Source organism: Ammodytes marinus, assembly GCF_949987685.1.
Source record: "Ammodytes marinus genome assembly, chromosome: 23".
NCBI lineage: Eukaryota > Metazoa > Chordata > Actinopteri > Uranoscopiformes > Ammodytidae > Ammodytes > Ammodytes marinus.
In genome coordinates this window covers 422,241-443,430 of record NC_137227.1, presented here as the reverse complement: position 1 = coordinate 443,430, position 21,190 = coordinate 422,241, and the positions used below count along the sequence as shown (strand labels likewise).

The following is a 21,190-nucleotide window of genomic DNA, read 5'->3' as shown; positions in this document are numbered from 1 at the left end:
GATAGTGTTTTTTAATGTAGAGAGAGCCGTGTCCCTGGCATATAGAAGCTACACACGTTTATTTGGCTAGAAAAACCGGCAGAGCACAAATCTTTCCCCAGACAAAGTGGCCGGTGGTCTCAATAATCGCTTAGACTAAATTGGCGAGTGTTATATTTGAGCCCTGCACGACGCTCTCCGCTGATCACAGTGATGGTGCCACGGAGACGCCGTGCATATTATGTTGTCTTCTAACTTTATAACTCGCGTGTGGGTATTTTGACAGCAAATGATATAGACTACGCATACGTGAAGTGGAACCGTGGCGTCAGCGTTACCAGGGGAAATGGTTTCGGTGTTTACAAGAAACCAAAACCGTTGTGTTTTCCAAAAAATCCTCCCTGGTAGGTGATCTCAAAAACCTGCGGTTTCATGCCTGCGTTTGCTGTTTTCATGTAAATTATATAGTGCAACCGCGAGAATATTTTCGCGTATGCACCGTTTCGTGTTGTCGTGTAAAGTGCCCCTTACCTTGAAGCGTCGAGCCAGGAACTTGTTCTTCATCTCCAGGAAGTTCCCTTTATTCGCCTGTGATTTGAAAGGCTCATTGACGATGGCGAACTGGGGATCATTCTGGATGTCCTGCCACCGGGCGTAGCCGTGACTGGTACACTGGTCAAGGGGTCATGGAACACTTTTGTGTAAGAGAAGTGAAACAGCATTATTCGGGCCATCGCCTTCCCTTGTACCACTATCATAAAACTAACACTAGAACATTAGAAATGTACCTGGCGCCAACCGCTAGCCCGGCACTTGTGACGGCCCCTGTCTGCATGGCTCATGGTAAACTACTGCCAAACTCTTTCTGAAGATACAGTAAGTACTAAGTTTGGGGTTGGTTGGACAACCGTCCCCTAAGGCTGTTTACAACATTTGGTGATAATAGGTAGTAAATCCATGAAGTAGATGTCAGGTGACAGTATTTCAGTTTATGCAAATATGGAGGCTTTTTTGTGGAGCACCATAAGCTGAACTTGTGTGATAAATTTCAAGTAAATCGAAGTCAGGGGGTGAGGGCCATGGCCTGTCTGAAGGCCACTATCATTGCATTTTTTAAGGTAAATAGTTTTGCCATTTGTGGCGCGCCTCCATGGGTTGGGCTCAAAAAGCATAGGGGGAGACAAGCTACCACACGTGTTGTGCACATACCCCCCACGTTCCATGATGATAGGGAGGATGGTAAATGATGTATGGGCAAACTATCTTGCTAATCTTCTAGAGAAATGTGTGACTCTGGCCCCCGAGGCTGAGTAAAAAATGACTTGTTGATAGAGTGAAATCTGAAAAAGGTGTTCTGAAATAACCTTTTCTGTTTATGCTAACTGGATCAACATTTTTCTAGGAGGACATATACATATGGTCCCAGAGACTGTTTTGTAAGCAAGTGCAGCTTTACTGACAGGAAAAATAGATTTGATATAATCAACTAGCAATCAACAAATTAAACGGTGTGATCTAAATGTTCCTTATTCAGAATGATGCAATGCAGGACAGAGAATACAGACAGGAGACATTCTTCATGTAGGAGAGAGATGCCCTTGAGAGAGAGTTTATACCCAGCAGAAGGGAGAGTTATGTATCTGCTAACAAAGGACTACTTGTTCAACTGACTAACCCAAGGCAGATAGATACAATACATCCAAGGATGCAAGACGCAAGAAAGAAGACAAACAATCATAAGAGACGTCTAATGTAATAACTGCATGAGAATTTTGTAACCAGGCTTTCACTCTTTCTCTGAACTTTGATGTGATCACATCAACTTGCCTTGTCATTTTACCCAAATAAAACTGAGGCCTGGATACCGAATTTTAAACCTTTCTCCATGGCATTTATTCCTTCATACATAAGGCTAAAGAACACGGTTAATTATAGTTATTATTACCTAGGTGAGAAATTTAAAGTACATTTTTCCTTTGGAATTTGATAACAGCGTGTGGAGGATTGCTTAGAAAAATAATAGCACGTCAAAAAAGTGTAATATGCGGGAGGAGTAGCAGCTAATAAAGAATAAGAAGGAAAAGTATGAAAAATGTGCTCACCCTCATTATTCGGGCATGCACATAATAAATCTAAACATGGGAATGTTTTCAGAGTTTAACATTTTGGAAAACATATTTATTTGCTTTCTTACCGAGAGTTAGACGAGAGAACCAGGAGACGATTAGCATGAAGAGCAGGGGGAAACAGATTGCTAAAATCTGCCTAACAGCACATCCAAAGCTCACAAATTAACATTTAGGGCCACATCCACTAAGGCACATGTGTCAAGGCCTAAATCAATTTGGCAATTCCATTCGATTCAACCCACCAATAAAAAAAAATCAAATAAATAAATATAGGAGAGAGTGGCCTAAGTTGTGCCGGTGGGGAAGTTGTGCCACCCCTTGTTTCTAGAAAACCGTGGAAGAAATTGAAAATGTGACCACATATTTAAGAAGAGCCATCCATTTGACTCATCCTGTAAAGAAGGGAGAAACATGAAATAAGATAAAAGCACATTTAAGCTAAACAAACTGTTTTTTGCCTTTCAAAGTAACATTTCCATGATCAAGGTTTTTTGATTATTGTGTCTGAACAATTATAGACAAGTTTGAAAACATTTGACACATGTTTTAGTGCTTTAGTATGCTACACTTTGAGTAAAATAACAATAACAAAAATAAAAGACATAAAGCCCATACATCCACAAATATAAACAAAGATAGTAGTGCAGAGGTAAGATAGTTAATGGGGAGGAAAAACCAGGGTGTACATATGGGTTTTGAGCCTTGATTTAAAGGCAGAAATGGAGGGGGAATCACATTTGTCAGGTGGCAGTCACAAGCACGGAGCAACTAGTGCGAAGTACATTTCTGAGAGTTGTGCCAGTGGCATGGCTGTATACGCTTGTCACCAAAAAGAAAGTGATTGTCTACAGTAGCTCAGAAGAGACTGACATCTCCATTCCACTTAACGACACCACTGACAAGAGTTCAGATGGCCAGAAAGATGATGATGGTGACTTTGTCATTGTGAGCTTTGAAGGCAAACCACCTAGATCTGCTAGGCCTTGTTTAAGACAATTGACCTTCAATCTTTGTAAAATATTTACTTTAAATAAACCTTAAATAAGTAATTGTCTTATGGATTTGTCTTGCATTACAGTTTATGAATGGCACAATTTACCCCATGGTATTCTCTCTTGTGGCACAACTTACACCACACCGGGGGCAAGTTGTGTCACAAGACAACTTTTTTTCTGAAAGCTATATTTCTTAAACAGTTCATTCCAGATCCAAAGTTTTTATTGCCAGGGATGCACAACATCCTGAATCATATGTACATATTTGAGTTGGAGACATAACTGTCAAGGCCTCACTTTAAAATCACTTTGAGTAAAAGTGGCACAACTTAGGCCACTCTCCCCTATATATTTTTTCCTTTTTATCATGTGGAGCCTGTGCCATATCCGCACGTCAAATACACGCAGCCAACCAGTCGCGTAGCTTACTGCTAGGAAAGTCGGCTGAAAGTTCCACAGCTCAGGATTTTAAGCCATGAATTGATGAACTTGTATCTAAAAAAATATGTCAGTTTTCTGAGGGCTGTAAATAGGCCAATCTATGTGGCTAAATAGCATGCTAATATTGATGATTGATTGTGTCAAGTGTCTAAGGATAAATGCTAACATTATCTGGTTTCTAACTTTTGCCTTTAGTGACAATATAGCTCACTAGCTAACATTAGCTAGCCGCTGATAGCCCACCCCTTTCTAATGGTGGCTTGGCATTTTATTACCAGTGTCATAAACAGTGTTGGGAATAACGCCGTTAGGTTACGCCGTTATTTTTTCAGTAACGGGGTAATCTAACTAATTACTGTTTCTGTCGTTACACCGTTATCGTTACTGAACGTTAAATGCGGTGCGTTACTATGAATTGATTGAATAAACTGTGTAATCCGAACGCACCCCTGGCTCCATTCACAAACTGCTAGTGAGGAGACCGGGTGGGTTTCGTTTTTATAGGTTACAGTGTTTGTTGTTTCTTAAAGTGTTTTAAGATGTGTTTTATTCAGTCTGGATGACGTCAGTCAGCCGGAGCGTCTGTTTAGTGAAGTTTCCTTTTCTTTCTCTCTGTTGTGTGAGCGTTCAAGTTGCCACAGTATCATTCCACGGTTGAAACGTGCTTTCCCTGAGTTTGTTTGCAGCGCCATTGGCCGCGTTTCCCAGATGCGATCGTTCTTTGGGGCCAAAGAAGGGTCGAAAGAAGGGTTCGCCAAAGAAAGAAGGGTTCGCCAAAGAAGGAGCGTTAAGATACGGGTGTTTCCCAGATGGCTTCTTAAGTCCCTTCTTTGGAGAGCCGTAAGATGAAGCGAAAGAAGCATCGAAAGAAGTACTTTGGTGGGAGCTGTCCACCGCGGTCGTGCTGAAACTGAATAAATCGATGCCAGGCAAATCGATCACCCACCTCTTTATCAGCGCATAAGTCACACACAGCGCCCCGTGGTCCCCCGCACAGGTTCAATTAGTTTAAGTATGTAGCGTTTGTGTGGGTGCGAGTGTGTGTGTGTGTGTGTGTGTGCCAACAGGTGTATCCAAGTAGTAATCAGGCCCATTAGCGCATATATACCCCCGTGGATATAGGCACACATATGTGAGAATGGAAAGAACCGGCGTCAAAAGAAGCAAGCGGGCACCGGCGTTTACCGCAGAGGAGATGGGCGTCTTGGTGGACGAGGTCTGGCAGCACCAGGATATCTTATTCGGGGGAACAAAGGGCAAAAAAAATATCACCGTCAAGAACCATGTTTGGAAGGCCATAGCCCAAAAGATGTCCCCCTCCAGCCCATGTGGTCTGCGTGACTGGGGCGCTATCCGAAAGAAGTGGCAGGAGTTCCAGAGCCAGACTAAGAGGAAGAGTGCCAAGGTGAGGAGCGAAGCCATGGGCACGGGTGGTGGAGCACCGGGTGGGACGACCCTCACTCCCGACGAGGAGAAAGTCCTCTCAATTATCGGGAAGACGGCCTCTGAAGGCATTAGTGGGGGCATCGATGTGCTGGGGGACGAGGGGCTCTCATTAAGTGAGGATGAAGAGGAGCCATCCGGGAGCAGAGCAGGGACGTGCACGCCACCAGGAGAGGACGACCCCCAACAACCATGGCCTGTCCCTGCGCGCCAACCAGCAGGGCCCGGTGTCCGTATGCGTGGAGGCTCACGATGGCGGCCCGCGATAACAACCTGCACCTGCAGTGAGACGCTGGTGCGCCTGGAGAGGGAGAAGCTGGAGGTGCTGCGGGGGATGGAGGGCCACCTCCAAAGACAAACTGCCCTGCAGGAAGAGGTGGTCCGGATGAAGCAGGAGAGGTTGGAGCTGCACCGGAGACAGCTGGCGCTTGCAGAGGCCCAGTTCAACCGTCCCTCCATCTCGGTGCCAATCATCTTTCCCCAGGATTCAGGTATGGGTATTTCAATGTTTTATCTGCATTACCCAATGTATCCCGTTCAATTTCACTAATCAATCTCCCTTCATTGCAGGTGATGCAGAGGCCCAGCAGTAAATGCAGCGCGGAGCCCCCCCCCCCCCCCATCATATGGTTTCAATAAACTACTTTGGTTTCCTTTTCAACCATGTATTGTGTGGATCATTTTGCATTGAAATGAGGGTGTCAAATAGCAACAAAAAGTCCCAGGCAATTTGTAATTTATCTAAGCGTAGGTTCATGACATGTGCGTATTGTGCGCCCTTTCAGCACAGCATGTTTTGCGCTAATTTCCCACTTGTTACATGGTCACCTCAGAAATGTGGGCACTATACTCCCACATACTGTATGCAACAATATTTCCTTAACAATCCAGTGCCATACTTTCAGGTAAAGCACCCGGACACTGAAGCAATTAATCAGTGTGCAGGACGTTACATGTAGCCTACATCTGCTGGTTCTGTTTATTTATTTCAGCCTTCAGGCCTGACAGTGGTTGTGGGTTTATGGTTGTGGGTTTATGGTTGTGGGTTTATGGTTGTGGGTTTATGGTTGTGGGTTTATTAGTGATCAGTGCTTGGCGACTTGTGGTGAAGGGGTAGGGGCTGGGGTTGTTGGACCTCAGAAGAGGTGGATAAGTTCCTGTCTGGTCTGGGCTCCGGCCTGATGCAGTACTGCTCGCACATTGCGGGGGGCGGGGTTCGGGGCTTCGTCCTCTGAATGTTGCTCTTCAACAGGAGGCGGCTCATCTGCGCCAACGCGCACTGCAATGTTGTGCAGCATGGCGGTGACAACAATCACTTGGCAACACTTGATTGGTGACAAGCGCAGCCCCCCCGACGAACGATGAATGCACCTGAAGCGGGACTTCCAAATGCCAAACACCCGTTCGATCTTCGTCCTGGTGCTTGTGTGGGCCTCATTGAATCTCTCCTCCTGTGGTGTTGCTGGGTTGGTTACCGGCGTGACGAGGTAACTCCGGAGAGGGTAGCCACTGTCCCCTAGGATGATGCCCCGGCCAAACACTCCTCTGCCAGCCTTCTGCCCCACAGCTGAGTTGGCCCACATGAAACTGTCGTGAGTGCTGCCTGGCCACCTGGCGACGATGTCAGTGATGAGGCCATTGTGATCCACCACCACCTGCGTGTTTATGGCCGCGTAGTGCTTGCGACCAATCCAGCACGGATCCACCAGGGAGGGATTGTGGATTGGAATAAGGGTGCCATCTACCAGACCGATCACCCGGGGGATCCCAGCCACTGCGTGGAACCCTTGGTGGACCATGCGGACCTCGTCCCGTGTGGTGGCCATCTTGATATGGGTCCGGGCATGGCGCAGGAGAATTGGTGTCACAGCTGCCACACTCCGTGACACCGATGCCTTGCTGAGGCCGGTGCCGTCCCCCACCACCTCCAGGAAGCTCCCCACTGCGTAAAAACGCAGAGCAGCCAGGAGCTGCACCTCCGGGCTGAGGGCAAAATTGCAGCGGGTTGCTCTCTGGATGTGTGGAGACACCAGAGTTATTAGTCGTTGGATCTCCGCACGGGGCAGCCGGTACTTTGCCTGGACGGCCCGGTCTGACAGCACGTCCAGTGGGGAGAAGTTCTGACGCACGTAGGCGTTAATGTAAACCGTCTGGCTTCGCGCACGGCGACGCGGCTGGTTGGCAGCGAGAATTTGCTGTATTGCAGCCATGGTTTCTCACACGCGCGGACTTTGGCAACGCCTTTATATAGAGTAGCAGGTGGATCCGCTCTCAATGAGGTTCAGCTGAATTCAATTAAATCTGTTTCCTTGATATCTGTGAAATGCCACAGGGTTGTTGATGTTTTTTTATGTGTAGTACTATAAACTCTTGTGTGTGGAAAACGTAAACCTGTAATTCATTAAAAAAAAAAATTCTCTATTAGTTTATGTTTATTGCGCCAGGTCCGCATTGAGCATTGTTTTATTATTTCGAAAAGTGGAGGAAATAAATTTCCCTACGCGGCATGATCACTGACGATTTGGTCGCTAAGAAGGTTGAAAGAGTGGGTCAGCTCCGTCGTACAGTTCCATCTTAGTGAAAGTACTACTTTCGCTAAGAAGGAATCTGGGAAACGCATTCTTCTTTCACAGCGTTCTTCAGTGCGCTCCAAAGAAGAACTCTGCCCAAAGAGGCTCTTTGGGATTCTGGGAAACGCGGCCCTTGTGAGTAAGTGCATGGAGTTTCCCGATCGCTGTATTAAGCTATAATTTATGCACATCTCCTGTGATGAATCTTAAAGCAGAGTGAAAAACAGAGTCTAGGAGTTTAAGACATGAATGTGATGCATGCCGGTAGACCACATCACCGTAATCAAGGATGAAAACTGCCTCAATAATCCTTTTCCTACTAAATAAAGGGAAGGTGGTTTTATTCCTATAAAAATAGCAAATTTTTTGTCGTAGTCGACAAACAAGATTATTTATATGAAAATGAAAAGTGAGTTTATCATCTAACCAGATGCCGAGATATTCATACTCTGTGACTCTTTCAATTAAAAATGAAGTGCAGGATAAACCTTGTGCTGTCTGTAGATGTGCAATAAATGTCAAAGGTTATGTAGCCAACCTATAGCCAAAATTCTTTGACATATAGCATTTTTTTTTTACAGTAACGCAAATAGGTACTTTCCCTTGTAACTAGTTACTTCTATTTTAAAGTAATTCAGTTACTAACTCAGTTACTTTTTGGAACAAGTAGTGAGTAACTATAACTAATTACTTTTTTAAAGTAACGTTCCCAACACTGGTCATAAATAGTTAACACTGGTGCTGGGTCATGATTCCTATTAAAAAAATACCCAAAATGTGATATGTTTTGAATGTGCAGAATGTTTTGAAAAATCCAGGAGAATAAATATTGTGGCTCCATCCAGAATGCCTGAGAGCCTTACTGCATTATATTCCTTATAATTGTTTCACCAGAAACCTGGATGTTGTCTTTTCCTTTACAAAAAGAAAGACATGTCCACCATAAATTGATGCAGAAAAGGCACAGATTGGTAATAAAAATCCACTAGAATGCAGGAAATTAAGTGTTTTACGCTAAAAAAATTCTGGGGGAGCACCCCCATACCACCCACCTATAATCCCCCCCCAAAATGTTTTAACAAATGTAGCCTATGCCCCTATATGTACGCAGGTTATATACCCAGATATGTTGTTTTATTTTTGGATTAAAAAATGTCAGTGAACGACATGTCTGGCCCTTTGTGCGATTACCATGTCGTAGAGTGGCCCTTTGTGAAAATTATTTTGACACCCCTGCACTAGGATTGCTCCGCTATTGCTGCTGCTAAACCTGTGCAAAGGAGAGAAAAAATAGCACCCTAACCACGAAGCACGCGCAAAGGCGGAAATGCGCGCAAACTGCACTGAAACTGCCCTGTGGAGCAGACAGCTCGACGGTGCTCCTGGCCCATTTGAATGTATTTAAATTAGGGAATATTCCAAATCCAGTGCATAATTGCTCCATTCCTATGCAAGCCTTCTTGCAAATATCACCTTATCCTCAATCTTATCCTTAGTTTTCTTTTCTTGTAAGGAAGTTTGTTTTTTGTTTTTTTCTCAGAGTGTCTCCCTTAGGCCTTTCACACAAAATCGGAGCCGGTTCTGGGCTAGTTCGGAGCTAGAGACAGTGTTTTGGTTTCACAACGCCAAAGAACCGGCTCCGGCCTGTAAAAACCGGTTCAACTCAAACACCAGGATTGAGTAGGGTCTAAATCAAGAACTGCTTTTACACCAGGGGCAGGGGGCGGGGTTATTCTTACCTTCATGGAGGGATTATCATGACCAACCAGACCAACTCAAAGCTCAAACCTCATGCCCGCCATATTTAAAAACACCGCTACTAAGAGACGTAAACATAACATAATTACCGAACGTAGCGATCAAATTGACCGGCGAAAATACGCTGTATGGGTCCTGTTTGCAAAGTAGGGTGACCAGATCCCAATTCACCAGATGTGGGACAAAGACTACGTTTGTGCGGGACAATGTGCCGTTTTTTTTAGCAAAATAAACTTGTGTCACCACCGGTAATGCCAGAGACACGGCTTTCTATATTAAAACACACTATCTTTAGATCAGTGCGCAGCAGTTAAGTTACTGTTAAACAAATAGAGCATTAAGGCTGCGGCTTCACATTAAAAGCATTTCACTGGCTTCACATTAGGATTTCACTGGACAAACGTGAGTTGGCTTTTATTTTGAAGTAACAGGAAAGTAAACCCACTGAGCCGAGCAGGGCGACACAGACAAACGGAGACACACACACACACACACACACACACACACACACACAAACGGAGACATGTAAAAATAACGTATTCGCCGCTGTTGCTGTTCTTAAAGCTAGCGGTAGCTTTAGCGTTAGCCACAAGAGCAGCGGCGTCGGGCGACGTACACACACGTTTACAGTGACGTCATGATGTTGCTCTCTTGCCGGCTCCATGGCTGGCTCTGGTAGTTGTGAAACCAACCGGTTCATAACTGGGATAAGGCTGTAACCAGTTTTGAACTGGCCCCAGCACCAGCCCGGAAATGGCTCATGGTTCTTTTTGGTGTGAAAGGCCTACCTGTGCCACCCACCCCTCCTGGGTCCGGGACAACTGTAAAGGTGTTTCCCCCTTGACGGCGGCCCGCTCACTCACGTAAACACTGAACAAGGGCAAACTGCGCCCAACTGCCAAACTTTGTGGGTGTGTTACCGCCGGTATCTACTTACCGCCGGTATCTATATGGTGCTAAAATGGGGCAGATTCATTGCAGGCGCAATTTCCACGTAATTCATGAATAAATTAGCGCGCGCAATCCATTCTTATTGGATGTGGCCCCAAGTTTCATGTTTGTTTGATTCATGCACAACTGGAAATGTAAAGACGACAATTTTTGTTTTTGCATGGAGTTACGTGCTGTAACTATTGTGTGGCAGACTAGCGAGGGAAACTCCTTGGAAGACAAAGCTACAGCACAAAGCTTAACCTTAAACCCATAAACATTATTTCTTAAATTTCTATTTTTGTATTCTATTGAATAAATTTGATTTAAAAAAAATTGTTATGCCTATTTTTAAACTTTAGATGGAGCCTTACTAGCTGTTTCCTGCTCCTTCCAGTCCTTATACTTACTTAGTCCACAGTCAGCTAGTTTAGATGCCTTAATGACTGGAAAACAGCTAATCCGCCTCTATTATATGTGAATGTAAAAAGCCACGTAAGCTGCTACCCCCTGCATCAAATATTTATGTCAAGCTAAGAAAAGAGTATTATTGATCTAATTGCTGATCTAAATTTCGAGAAGAAGGAAAATAACTTTATTTCCCATATGTTGAACTATTCCTTTAAGCGAAAGTGATTTTGAGGGTTGTTTATATTTTAATGTTATGTGTCATAATTTTAAAATACAAAATTGCAGTCATAAACTAGGTTTCAGGCTGCGTCTAAAACAAAGTATTTATCCCCTTTTTTATTTCAGGCCTCAGCATTAACTCGCGGAATAATGAAAAAATTTTATTGTGAATACTGCATGGCCTTAATTACCATAATAGAGAGAACAATATTTCCTAAATGACCCACTACATCAGCCTCCAGCAGACACAGCGTGCTGTTTACTGAGCTCTGGCTGGCTTGTTGACTTATTACGCTGGGCTTCTGCCTTCAGACATAAAAATAAACACAGCAGGGTCATCGCCCGGGCGACCGCTGTCAAGGATACATCACGATACCCGCCAGCAGCCAAAAGTCGTGTCGTCGGTGCCAGATCTCGTTCATCTTCCCCGAGGAGATGGCAGCCCGCTCCTCATTCTGCCAAAGAGTGTGCAGCTCTGCAGGGTGAAGCCAACACAAAGGGAACAATATTAAATAAAAACAGGCTTGTCTCAAAGTGCTTAGCGAGCTGAAACCTAGCTGCAGATGTTATCAGCACAAAGAGATTTTCTGGGTGTACGACAAAGGTGAAGATCATTTTGGCTCACCGGTGCTTTTGAACAGATGCTCTGGAAAGCATGGGGAATGTTTTTTGTTTGAGATGTGAGTTTCATGTTGTTTAGACTTCTTGGTGACTTGTTTGGAATACTCCAGTTATTTCACCTTTTCACTTAGCTTTCAAACCACATCTATTTTTAAACAATGCACATTGTCACTTGTATTAGGGTGTCCAATCTCCCGCAAGTCGAAAATCGATTGAAATGACGTCACAATTCCAACCTTCAAAGTGGAAGGTGGGATTGTCGATATGCTCCGCCCCCAAAGTCACGTTCGGCAGGTAACCACTACTTATTTTTCATCACATTGCACATTTCAATGTATCTTATCTACTTTTTACTTTCTATTCTATTTTAAACATACTGTTTTATATTGTAAAAAAAATTCATTTGCACTACTTAGTATTTCGAATTTATCTACCGTAATTTTCGGACTATAAGCCGCGACTTTTTCCCCATTTTTCTACCCTGTTATTACACAGCACAGAATATGTTCTGTAGCTACTAGGGATGGGCGTTAGTAATCGAGTACTCCTCGTTTCAAATGAACTCGATTGGTGGATGAGGAAAATCGTTTTTTTTTTTTTTTGTCTTAGGCCGGCGGGCCGCGGCCGCCCCTATTTTAAAATGTTATACGTGTACAAAACAGCACAAAACGGATAAAATAAAGTTTAACAAAATTAAATATTTTGATGCAAGTGCAATAAACTGAGCGTTGTGTCAAACATAAACTGCAAATAACTGCCACCTCCGTGCCACCGCAGCGCAGCCTGTGTTCTCCACAGCACCGCGGAGCTGAACACGGTCTCTCCTTTCTTCTCCAGAACATTTTCAGGAATATAACTGTCCAATTATTTCAAAGCAGATGATAAAGTTACGTTTATAAAAAGGGGAGATGACACCTGTTACTCTCAGTTAGTAATGAGTAGACTCCAGGTGAGCATGCAAGGTGCTCTTCGCTTGGAAAGAAAAGAAGAAGCAAGGCTTACTTCAGGCACATTCGCTCCGAGCCAACAACAGTTAAGAAGCCTTCAATAGGGAATATGGGGATAAGATTCAAAAACCGACCGGGTGTAACGTTCCGTTAATGAGGAATTAGTCGTGGTAATTATTCATGGACACGGAGTGAGCATTACGCGGTTGGATATAGGCCTACAACTATCTGCTTTGTTGAGTTATTTATATGTATTTAAATAGTAGGACAATCATTTTATATTATCTGCTGCCCTTCTTATTTTAAATGGTGACTTCGGCAATTTTTTTTGTTACAACTATACAGCCCATGCTTTTTTTCTCTTTTTTTCTCCCCATCGCAGACCTAATCGATCGGTTTAAATTGTGGCCCGTCTATTTAATTACTTTCAGTGAGGAAAATGTGTTTTAAACTTGTGGAAAAAAATCCTTAATATCATATGGCAACAATGACTGTTTGAAATAAGCATTGAGCGTTTTATTGCCGTTGTTCTGTAGACAGATGCGTTGCGTTCTAAAAATAGAAAAAAGTTTAACGAGGAATCGATTGATCCTCGAGGAATGCAAGCGATCACACGAGTAGCGAAAACACTCGTGCCCATCCCTAGTAGCTACTATTGCACTAAATGGTAACACTTACGTACGTTATGCAAATATGCAACTTGTTTGTTTAAATGTTAATAAATGGGAGCTTCCTCAAGCAGCCATCTCTTTCCCGACAATACCCTCTGTGCACGAACTCTTACATATGGTAATTAAACATTATAACACCTGCGGCTTATAGTCCAGTGCGGAAAATAATGCGGTAATGTAAATATTGTTTAGGTTATGTTTATCTTATTCTACTCTATATTTTTTTCTGACGTTCCTATTTCACCGTGGGCCAGTGATAAACGCCATTTAGATTCTGATGTATGTCTTGCATATATCAGAACTGACAATAAAAAACTTTGACTTTGACTTTGACTACCTCTGACTATGGTTGAAGTTCAGGTGTGGAACTGTTTTACGTTCCCGGTGAGCTTACCACAGTTTGCAAGCTATGGTATGCAGGTGTAACATGCATGCCCAAACGTTGTTTACATTTGCATGTCCACATGCATCACGCTACACTCATTTGGTGTTGTGCCATTGTGTATTAAGCTGCCTGCCATTAAAAAGTGCTTTCATTCATGCTGAAAATAAAGCACCATGCCAGTGCTGTGGCCGGAAATAGAGTGTGTTCCTCAATCCTCTCCTGGCCACTTGTCCTGCACATTTTAGATCTCTCCCTGAGCCAAAAGCTGATTTAAATTATCAGCTTGTTATCAAGCAGCTTCAAGAGTTTATAACAAATTGGCTAATCATTTAATAAGCTGTGTTGTGGGAGGATGGCAGGTACCTCTTATGATTTCTCTTTTTCCCCCCCAATTGACTGGTATTGTTACATTTACATCGAAAATAAATGAATCACATTTGACAGTGTGGACCTATATATACATTGCAAATAACAAATAAAAGCCTAATGGAGATTATATAACTCATGACCCCATGTAGACATTATTTTTTTTTAATCGTGAATCAAATCGAATCATATCCTTAAAAACAAAAATCAAATCAAGGATTTGGAGAATCTTGACACCTCTAATTTATATATCTAATGATTATTAATACATGAGTGTGGAGAAGGGGTAGTATTAAGTAAGTATATACTTCTTAGTATTAAATAAGTATATACTTCTTACAACTCCTTTTCGGACATGTACAAATGTTTAAATATTTTGTTGGTTTATTTATCTATTTTTTGGGGTTTCTATCTAATTAACTTTGTTTTGTTTATCTATCTATTTTCTTTTTTATTTGACTATTTTCTTTTATTTCTGTTTTTCTCACATGTTTGAAATAAAACAAACTAAATTAAAGATAAATATCTTAAAATGTTGAAGTACAAAATGTAATTGCTGTTGAATTGAAGGTGTTTGCAGAGTTGAAACAGTCTCAACCAGAGAAACAGTTGTTTGATGCTCACAGAAATTAATCCCGTTGTCAATGCACAAAATTATATTTGGATATCTCACACAAAATCATGCAATCATACTGAGGTATGAGATGTCATAATTATGGGCATCTTTCTTATGTTTCCCTTTCTTTTTTTTAAATCCCACATTGTTTGTCGCATGCACGCTGCAGGTAACTAAGAACACACCAGTGAAGCCGCCGTCTGCGATGTTGAACATGAAGCGCGGCCGCTCAAACTGAGTCTTTCCGTTCCCCCTCTGAGCCTCCTCCTTTGCTACTTTGACTTCTTTCCTAGCACCCTTTTCACCTTTGACTTCCTCTGTTAATCAGAAAAGATGGCAAGGGTATCGTTAAGCAAAAAAACAAACAAACTGTACACATTTCTGTGATTTTTTGTGCATGCACAGTGAGACGCACCTTTCTTCACATCAGCCCCCTCGTTCTTATCCTTGGAGTTTGTTGCCTCTGTAGCTGATGCGGGAGTCTCTTCCTGCTTTTCTTTCTCCTTCGCTCCTCCCACCTTTTCTACTTCTACAATAATAAAGAACGTTTCAATAAACGTCAGTAAGGGCTTGTTGCTAACGTTTCTTTTTTCTTTTTTCTGTGTTTTAGTTTTTACCTGATCGCTCTTCTTTGACCTCTGCGTCTTGCTTTGCAGTTCTTTCCGTCTCTTCATTACACTTCTCTGTTGTGGTGTCCGGAGCGTCAATTGTTTCCATCTTCTCCTCCTCTTTCCACTCGCTCTCCTCTTTGCCTTTGTTGTTTGGACCCTGGGACGCATTATGAGTCTCTCTTGTCGAAGAAAGCTACGGAAAGATGAACAACATTGCTCTCATGTACTGGGAGTCGGTTTTGTTGTTGTATGGTAAAACTTTCAAATATTAACCTCTAAATATTTTTTTACGGAACTATAGAATGATATTATTATTAATCATTATTATCTTTGCTGTCTCTGTTTATTTTACAGACCAGTGGTTGCAGTGGTTTGAGAATTCAAAAAGGTTTTCAATTCAAACAGGTTTGTAAAAAAAAAGGGATGTTAACACAAGGGGGGCCACTGTAGCTAGCTACATGCTAGCCCATTTACAGAGCCTAGGCTGTGTATTAACAAGATGGTGAAGGTGAGGAGATATTCAATGATTTTCAAGTGTTTTTCACAATGAGCATTCTACCGAATCGCTGACACCACCTTAAGATTTGCAAAAACAGTGACATACAGTGCTGCTTGAAAGTATGTGAACCCCTTGAGCATTTTGGAATTGTATTCTGTTGAACCATTAATCATTCATTTTAAACAATACCAGTTTTTACATGAAATAACAGATGTTATTAATTCAACATTTTTCTTTTTCAGAAATCAATTGCTAAAACAGATGTTACAAATGATTTGCCAACTTTTGCATGTGCAAAGGTTTGTGAACCCTAAGCTGCATTGCTTTAATCGAGCAGGTAAACACAATCAGGTGGGCCAAATTGAGTGATGAAATGGACCAATGTAATGAGAGATCTTAACCCATTGATGCCGGCTGCTGCGCGACGCAACATTGTATCTCCTGCCGGCTGCTGCATAGTGCAGCATTGTTGTTTTATCTAATTTTCATGGCGTGCGCAGCATAGAATGCACCGTTATTGGTTCAAATACACATTGTTGATTTTTTAAGACCACGTGACCACCCAAATGTTGTGTGGTTTGCCGAAAATCACGTCAAAAAAAAAGACGGCTGTGTCGGCGATAGTGTAATACAGAACAGTTAGTGGCGTTCGGAGCGCAGAATCTAGGGGCCTATCCGAATAGTCCAATCTCCTAACCTATGAACCTCCTTTCCTATACCTTAACCCCTAAACGTCATCGGGGTTAAGGAGATATGAAAGGTGCTTCCTATCGAACATAGGAAAAGACAGCACTGTTTCAAATGAATTCGACTCCACTTTTCCTAACCGACGTCATTGCGCGACGGCGAGTATTGCTGACGTGAGTCAGTAGCGTGAAACTACACTATTCTCCGAAAATTGACTACAAGCGCTCGTTTGATCCATGCGTTCTTTTCATATTGATTTTAATCAGGTTGTAACCAACAGAGTGAGAATCACTCCCATATATCCCAATTCACATGTGGAATAAAAAGAGGCTACACTTATGTTGATGTTGAAATGAACTGCCCCCAGTAACTTCATTAAATGTGAAGTTGGTATTTTATTTTCTTATGGTGTAAATTATGTGCTACGAAAATAACTATTATGATGTTGGTCTTTTATGAGTTCTTTATTATCTTAATGGGGGAGGGGAGGGGGGTATTTTGTTTTAGCCGAGTTAAATCTTCCTCTCTTCTCTTCTCCTCTCCTCTCTTCTGTTTTACCTCTCGTTCGTATTCGTGTAGAGTCGGTAAACTCCGGCGGTGGCCTGTTGCTTTAAATCTTGCTGCCGTAAAGGATTATGGGATACCACTATCTCCTTCCTTTAGCATAGGTCCGGAGTAACCTATGCTAAAGGAGGGTTAAAGGATGAATCGAGGCTCCTTTCCTATGCCTTTCCTAAGCAATTTGAGAATTCGGATCACCTATCTGCCGAGTACTTCCGGGTCATCTCGATAGGAAAGGAAATTTCCTATGCTAAAAATACTATTCGGATAGGCCATGTGTCTACTATAGGCTACTGGCGAAAATCACACAACACATTGCATCTATTTATTAACAATATTTATGAATTCAGGCTATATTTTGCTGCTCCAACTCAAATTCAGCCCAGCCAGGCGATAGTTAAGTTTCAGTTTCGTTTTCATCTCCATGTTATACAGCCGTTTGGACCAGCTGATCGGCTCCCGACAGCGGGAGTCAGCCTGCATTCCAGTTGTACTGGGAAGTCGGATTTATGGTGCCAGTGATAACTGAACTAAATTATAAAATAAAGCTATCTCTTCCTCCCTCTATCTGTCTATCTTTCTCTCTCCACTGCACACTCAGTCACTACTATCCATGCTTAAAGGAAGCAGGATTATAACCTCATTTAGCACATTATTTTTTAAAGGTGCTGCAAGCGGAATGGTTCTTTTAGCTAACTTCCTGTCAGTTACTGCAGTTAGCAGTCCCCTCGCTCGTCCCTACGTCACCACATTAATGCACTGCGGTCTTCAAGCAGCGAGTTATCTAGCATCATCTCAGATCCATAAGTGTGATCAAACATGATAAAAACCATCAACATAACGTCGGCTTTCTGTTACAAATGAACAGTCCCATAGAATATGGTCGCGCGTGCAAATACACACACGCGCGCAAACTGCAATCAGGTTGTATTCAGGGATGCAAAACCATGGATTCACCAAATAAATGCCATTTTATAGCCTATCATATATTTGCTCAAAGACATAGGAATAGAGACAGCCAAATTGAAGTATGGTGTGGTAGCATATGTTTTAGTTGATTATAATTTATTTGCAGTATTTACACCATCATTTGGATTTTCAATTAATAAAAAAACTACATTTAAATGTATATATTCACCTTCTGTCCTTTATCTTTCCATTCATACAACAATATACAGAGAAAATGGTAATTTTTCGGGCCTATTTCGAATGGTAGAATTAATCGTGATTAATCTATTTTTTTATTGGTTTAGTTCAGGGACAATCAAAAGTCAGCGCACAGCTTAAATCTGTTATGTTAGAAAGCACACACCAAGCTAGAAATCTTGGAGTAGTGATAGATTCCGACTTAAATTTCAAAAAACACATTAAATCAATTACTAAGTCAGCCTACTACCACCTTAAAAATATATCGAGAATTAAAGGGCTAATGTCTCAGCAGGATTTAGAAAAACTTGTCCATGCATTTATTTTTAGTAGACTTGACTACTGTAACAGTGTCCTTGCTGGCCTTCCTAAAAAATCAATCAGACAGCTTCAGCTAATTCAGAACGCTGCTGCTCGAGTCCTCACTAGGTCCAAAAAAGTGGATCACATCACCCCAGTTCTGAGGTCTTTACATTGGCTTCCTGTTAACCAAATAATTGATTTTAAAATATTGATGTTGGTCTACAAAGCCCTAAATGGTTTAGGGCCAAAATACATATCTGACCTACTGGTCCCTTATGAACCAGTCAGAGCTCTCAGGTCGTCTGGGACTGGGCTATTGAAAGTCCCCAGAGTAAGGACCAGACAGGGAGAGGCAGCCTTTAGTTTTAATGCACCAAAGCTCTGGAATAAACTTCCAGGGGACTTGAGGTCCGCTTCAACACTTGGCTCTTTTAAATCAGGTCTGAAGACCGTTCTGTTTCCGTTTTAACCTGAAATTTTAATTTCTCATTTTGAATACATTTTTTTTTTTTTTTGAATGTGTGCTCTTTCCTTGATGTATTTTGTTCTTGCTTAAATTCTTTTTTGAATGTGTGCTCTATGCTTGATGTATTTTGTTCTTACTTGATGTATTTTGTTATTGCTTATGTAAAGCACCTTGAATGGCCTTGTGTCTGAAATGTGCTCTAAAAATAAACTTGCCTTGCCTTGCCTAATTAACATTCAAAATGTAAGTGAGCCAGAGTTAGCCTAAGAGGCGAGTTTTCATCTGTTGTCCCCTGCCAGATATGTAAAAGGCAACCTAAAATTACAGAAATAAAATGCTTGTATAAACAAAGATTAAAAAACAACAGAATCCTTTAATCTGGTTAAAAATTTTAATCGTTTGACAGCCCTAATTTTATTTCATGTTTCTATGTGCTACACAGGCTTATGCCTCGTTTCCACCGAGTAGAGCGGGTCGGGTCGGAGCGGTTCGGTCCGGGTAGTTTGGCTTTTCATTTGCCAAAAGTTGGGTAGGGTACGGTTTAAGCGCACCTAACCGCTCTGAGCCGCTCCCGATCTCAGTACTCCTCCGTAGGGGTACTAGCGGCCTGAAAGTGGCCGAAAATGCATGAGAAGGCGGAGCTACACACTGCCGTCATTTGATTGGTCGAAAGAATCATTTCCGCCATGTGTAGATCTCGGCAAGAGTGAAGAGAGTCTTGTGTTTTGGCGAAAATGTGAGCACAGCTCTGTTTATTGTGTGGTGTTTTTCCTCGTCAATAAATTAATCAGTTGGTTACACTGTGTCCCATAGTCACGTAGCTGCTGCAGCCAGCACTGTTCGCTCACTGTCTCTATGAGTTGCGCCGAGCGGTCTCTGTGTGTTTACGCCATAGATAGTAGTAAAATACACGCTCACAACAACACGGGGGGAATACATAAAGAAGCGGCTGGTTTGAATCATCTCCGCCGTTTGTAGTCACCTCGGCTAGAGTGAAGAGAGTTTTGGCGAAAATGTGAGCGCGGCACTGTTTATTGTGTGGTGTTTTTCCTCGTCAATAAATTAATCAGTTGGTTACACTGTGTCCCATAGTCACGTAGCTGCTGCAGCCAGCAATGTTCGCTCACTGTCTCTATGAGTTGCGCCGAGCGGTCTCTGTGTGTTTACGCCATAGATAGTAGTAAAATACACGCTCACAACAACACGGGGGGAATACATAAAGAAGCGGCTGGTTTGAATCATCTCCGCCGTTTGTAGTCACCTCGGCTAGAGTGAAGAGAGTTTTGGCGAAAATGTGAGCGCGGCACTGTTTATTGTGTGGTGTTTTTCCTCGTCATTAAATGAATCAGTTGGCTACACTGTGTCCCACTGCTACGATGTCACGTAGCTGCCGCAGCCAGTGCTGTTCGCTCACTGTCTCTATCAGTTGCACCGAGCCGTCTCTGTGCTCACAACACGGGGGGAATAAATAAAGAAGCGGCTGGTTTGACCAAGCAAAAACAAGAGACCGCTGGCTTGACCACAGTTGTTCCCACAGCCCGATAGTTTGACCCACATTCTGGCGTCGGCTATCGCAGTCCAGCCTAAACCCCGCCCTACCAGTAAGGGTAGGGTCGGCGGTGGAAACAACACCGAGATTCTTAAAAGTGAGCTGTCCCGCTCTGAGCCGCTCCGATCCGACCCGCTCTACTCGGTGGAAACGAGGCATTAGATATTAAGGTTTTGGTAGACGTTGACAATTCGTAGTATTTTTTCAGAAAACCCTCAGGCATTAAGGACATGCATCCTAGATTGCCATAGTCATCAATGGGTTAAGGGAAGAAATTGGGCGGCACTAGATAAAACAGAGATAAAACCAGGTCAGTTTAGGCTCACCAAAGTGAACCCATACAGGTCAGACATGCTAAAAGGGAAATACAATCTCAGAGGATCTCAGGAATAGAGTTGTGATGCTGCACATTTGTCTGGGGACAGCTATAAATTAATTTAAAAAAAGTTTGAGCTCCAGCGGTCCACCGTGAGGCAAATCATCTACAAAGGCAGAGCTTTAAGAGTGACTGAACATCTGCCTAGAAGTGGACTTGCTTTAAAAATATCCACAAGCGCCACAAGGAAAGGGATTTTTCAGGTAAAAGCCAACCCAAACATTACATCTGGAGATTTGCAGACCATTTGCCACCACCATTCTCCACTAGGGAGAAGTTTCTTTTGGCGGTAGGCAGAGTTGCGTTTTTGCCCAAACATGACGGTTTTGGTTATGACCAAACAGTTACATTTTGGACTAATCTGTCCACAGAATAGACTTCCAGAAGGGAACTTCTGAGGGGTATAGAGCCCGGCTCTCTTTTCTTGATCTGGTTCAACATAACACATACCCTTGCTCAGAGCTGACCGGTATCACGAAGGCGTTTCAGCTTCAGGCTCTGTGTGTGTCCC

The 21,190-nt window shown here is 42.7% G+C and overlaps 1 protein-coding gene across 7 annotated transcripts in view; it reads right to left on the bottom strand.

The window, feature by feature from the left end:
* chd3 (chromodomain helicase DNA binding protein 3) overlaps positions 1 to 21,190 on the bottom strand; it is a 173,982-nt gene that overhangs the window by 50,775 nt on the left and 102,017 nt on the right. For all 7 annotated transcript variants that reach the window (XM_080052084.1, XM_080052085.1, XM_080052087.1 and 4 more), the window contains 5 exons: positions 15,099 to 15,285; positions 14,897 to 15,010; positions 14,667 to 14,798; positions 11,242 to 11,350; positions 511 to 643 (listed from right to left, as the gene is read on the bottom strand). In XM_080052084.1, coding sequence (XP_079908210.1) covers positions 511 to 643; positions 11,242 to 11,350; positions 14,667 to 14,798; positions 14,897 to 15,010; positions 15,099 to 15,285 — 675 coding nt within the window. The remainder of the gene's footprint in view (positions 1 to 510; positions 644 to 11,241; positions 11,351 to 14,666; positions 14,799 to 14,896; positions 15,011 to 15,098; positions 15,286 to 21,190) is intronic.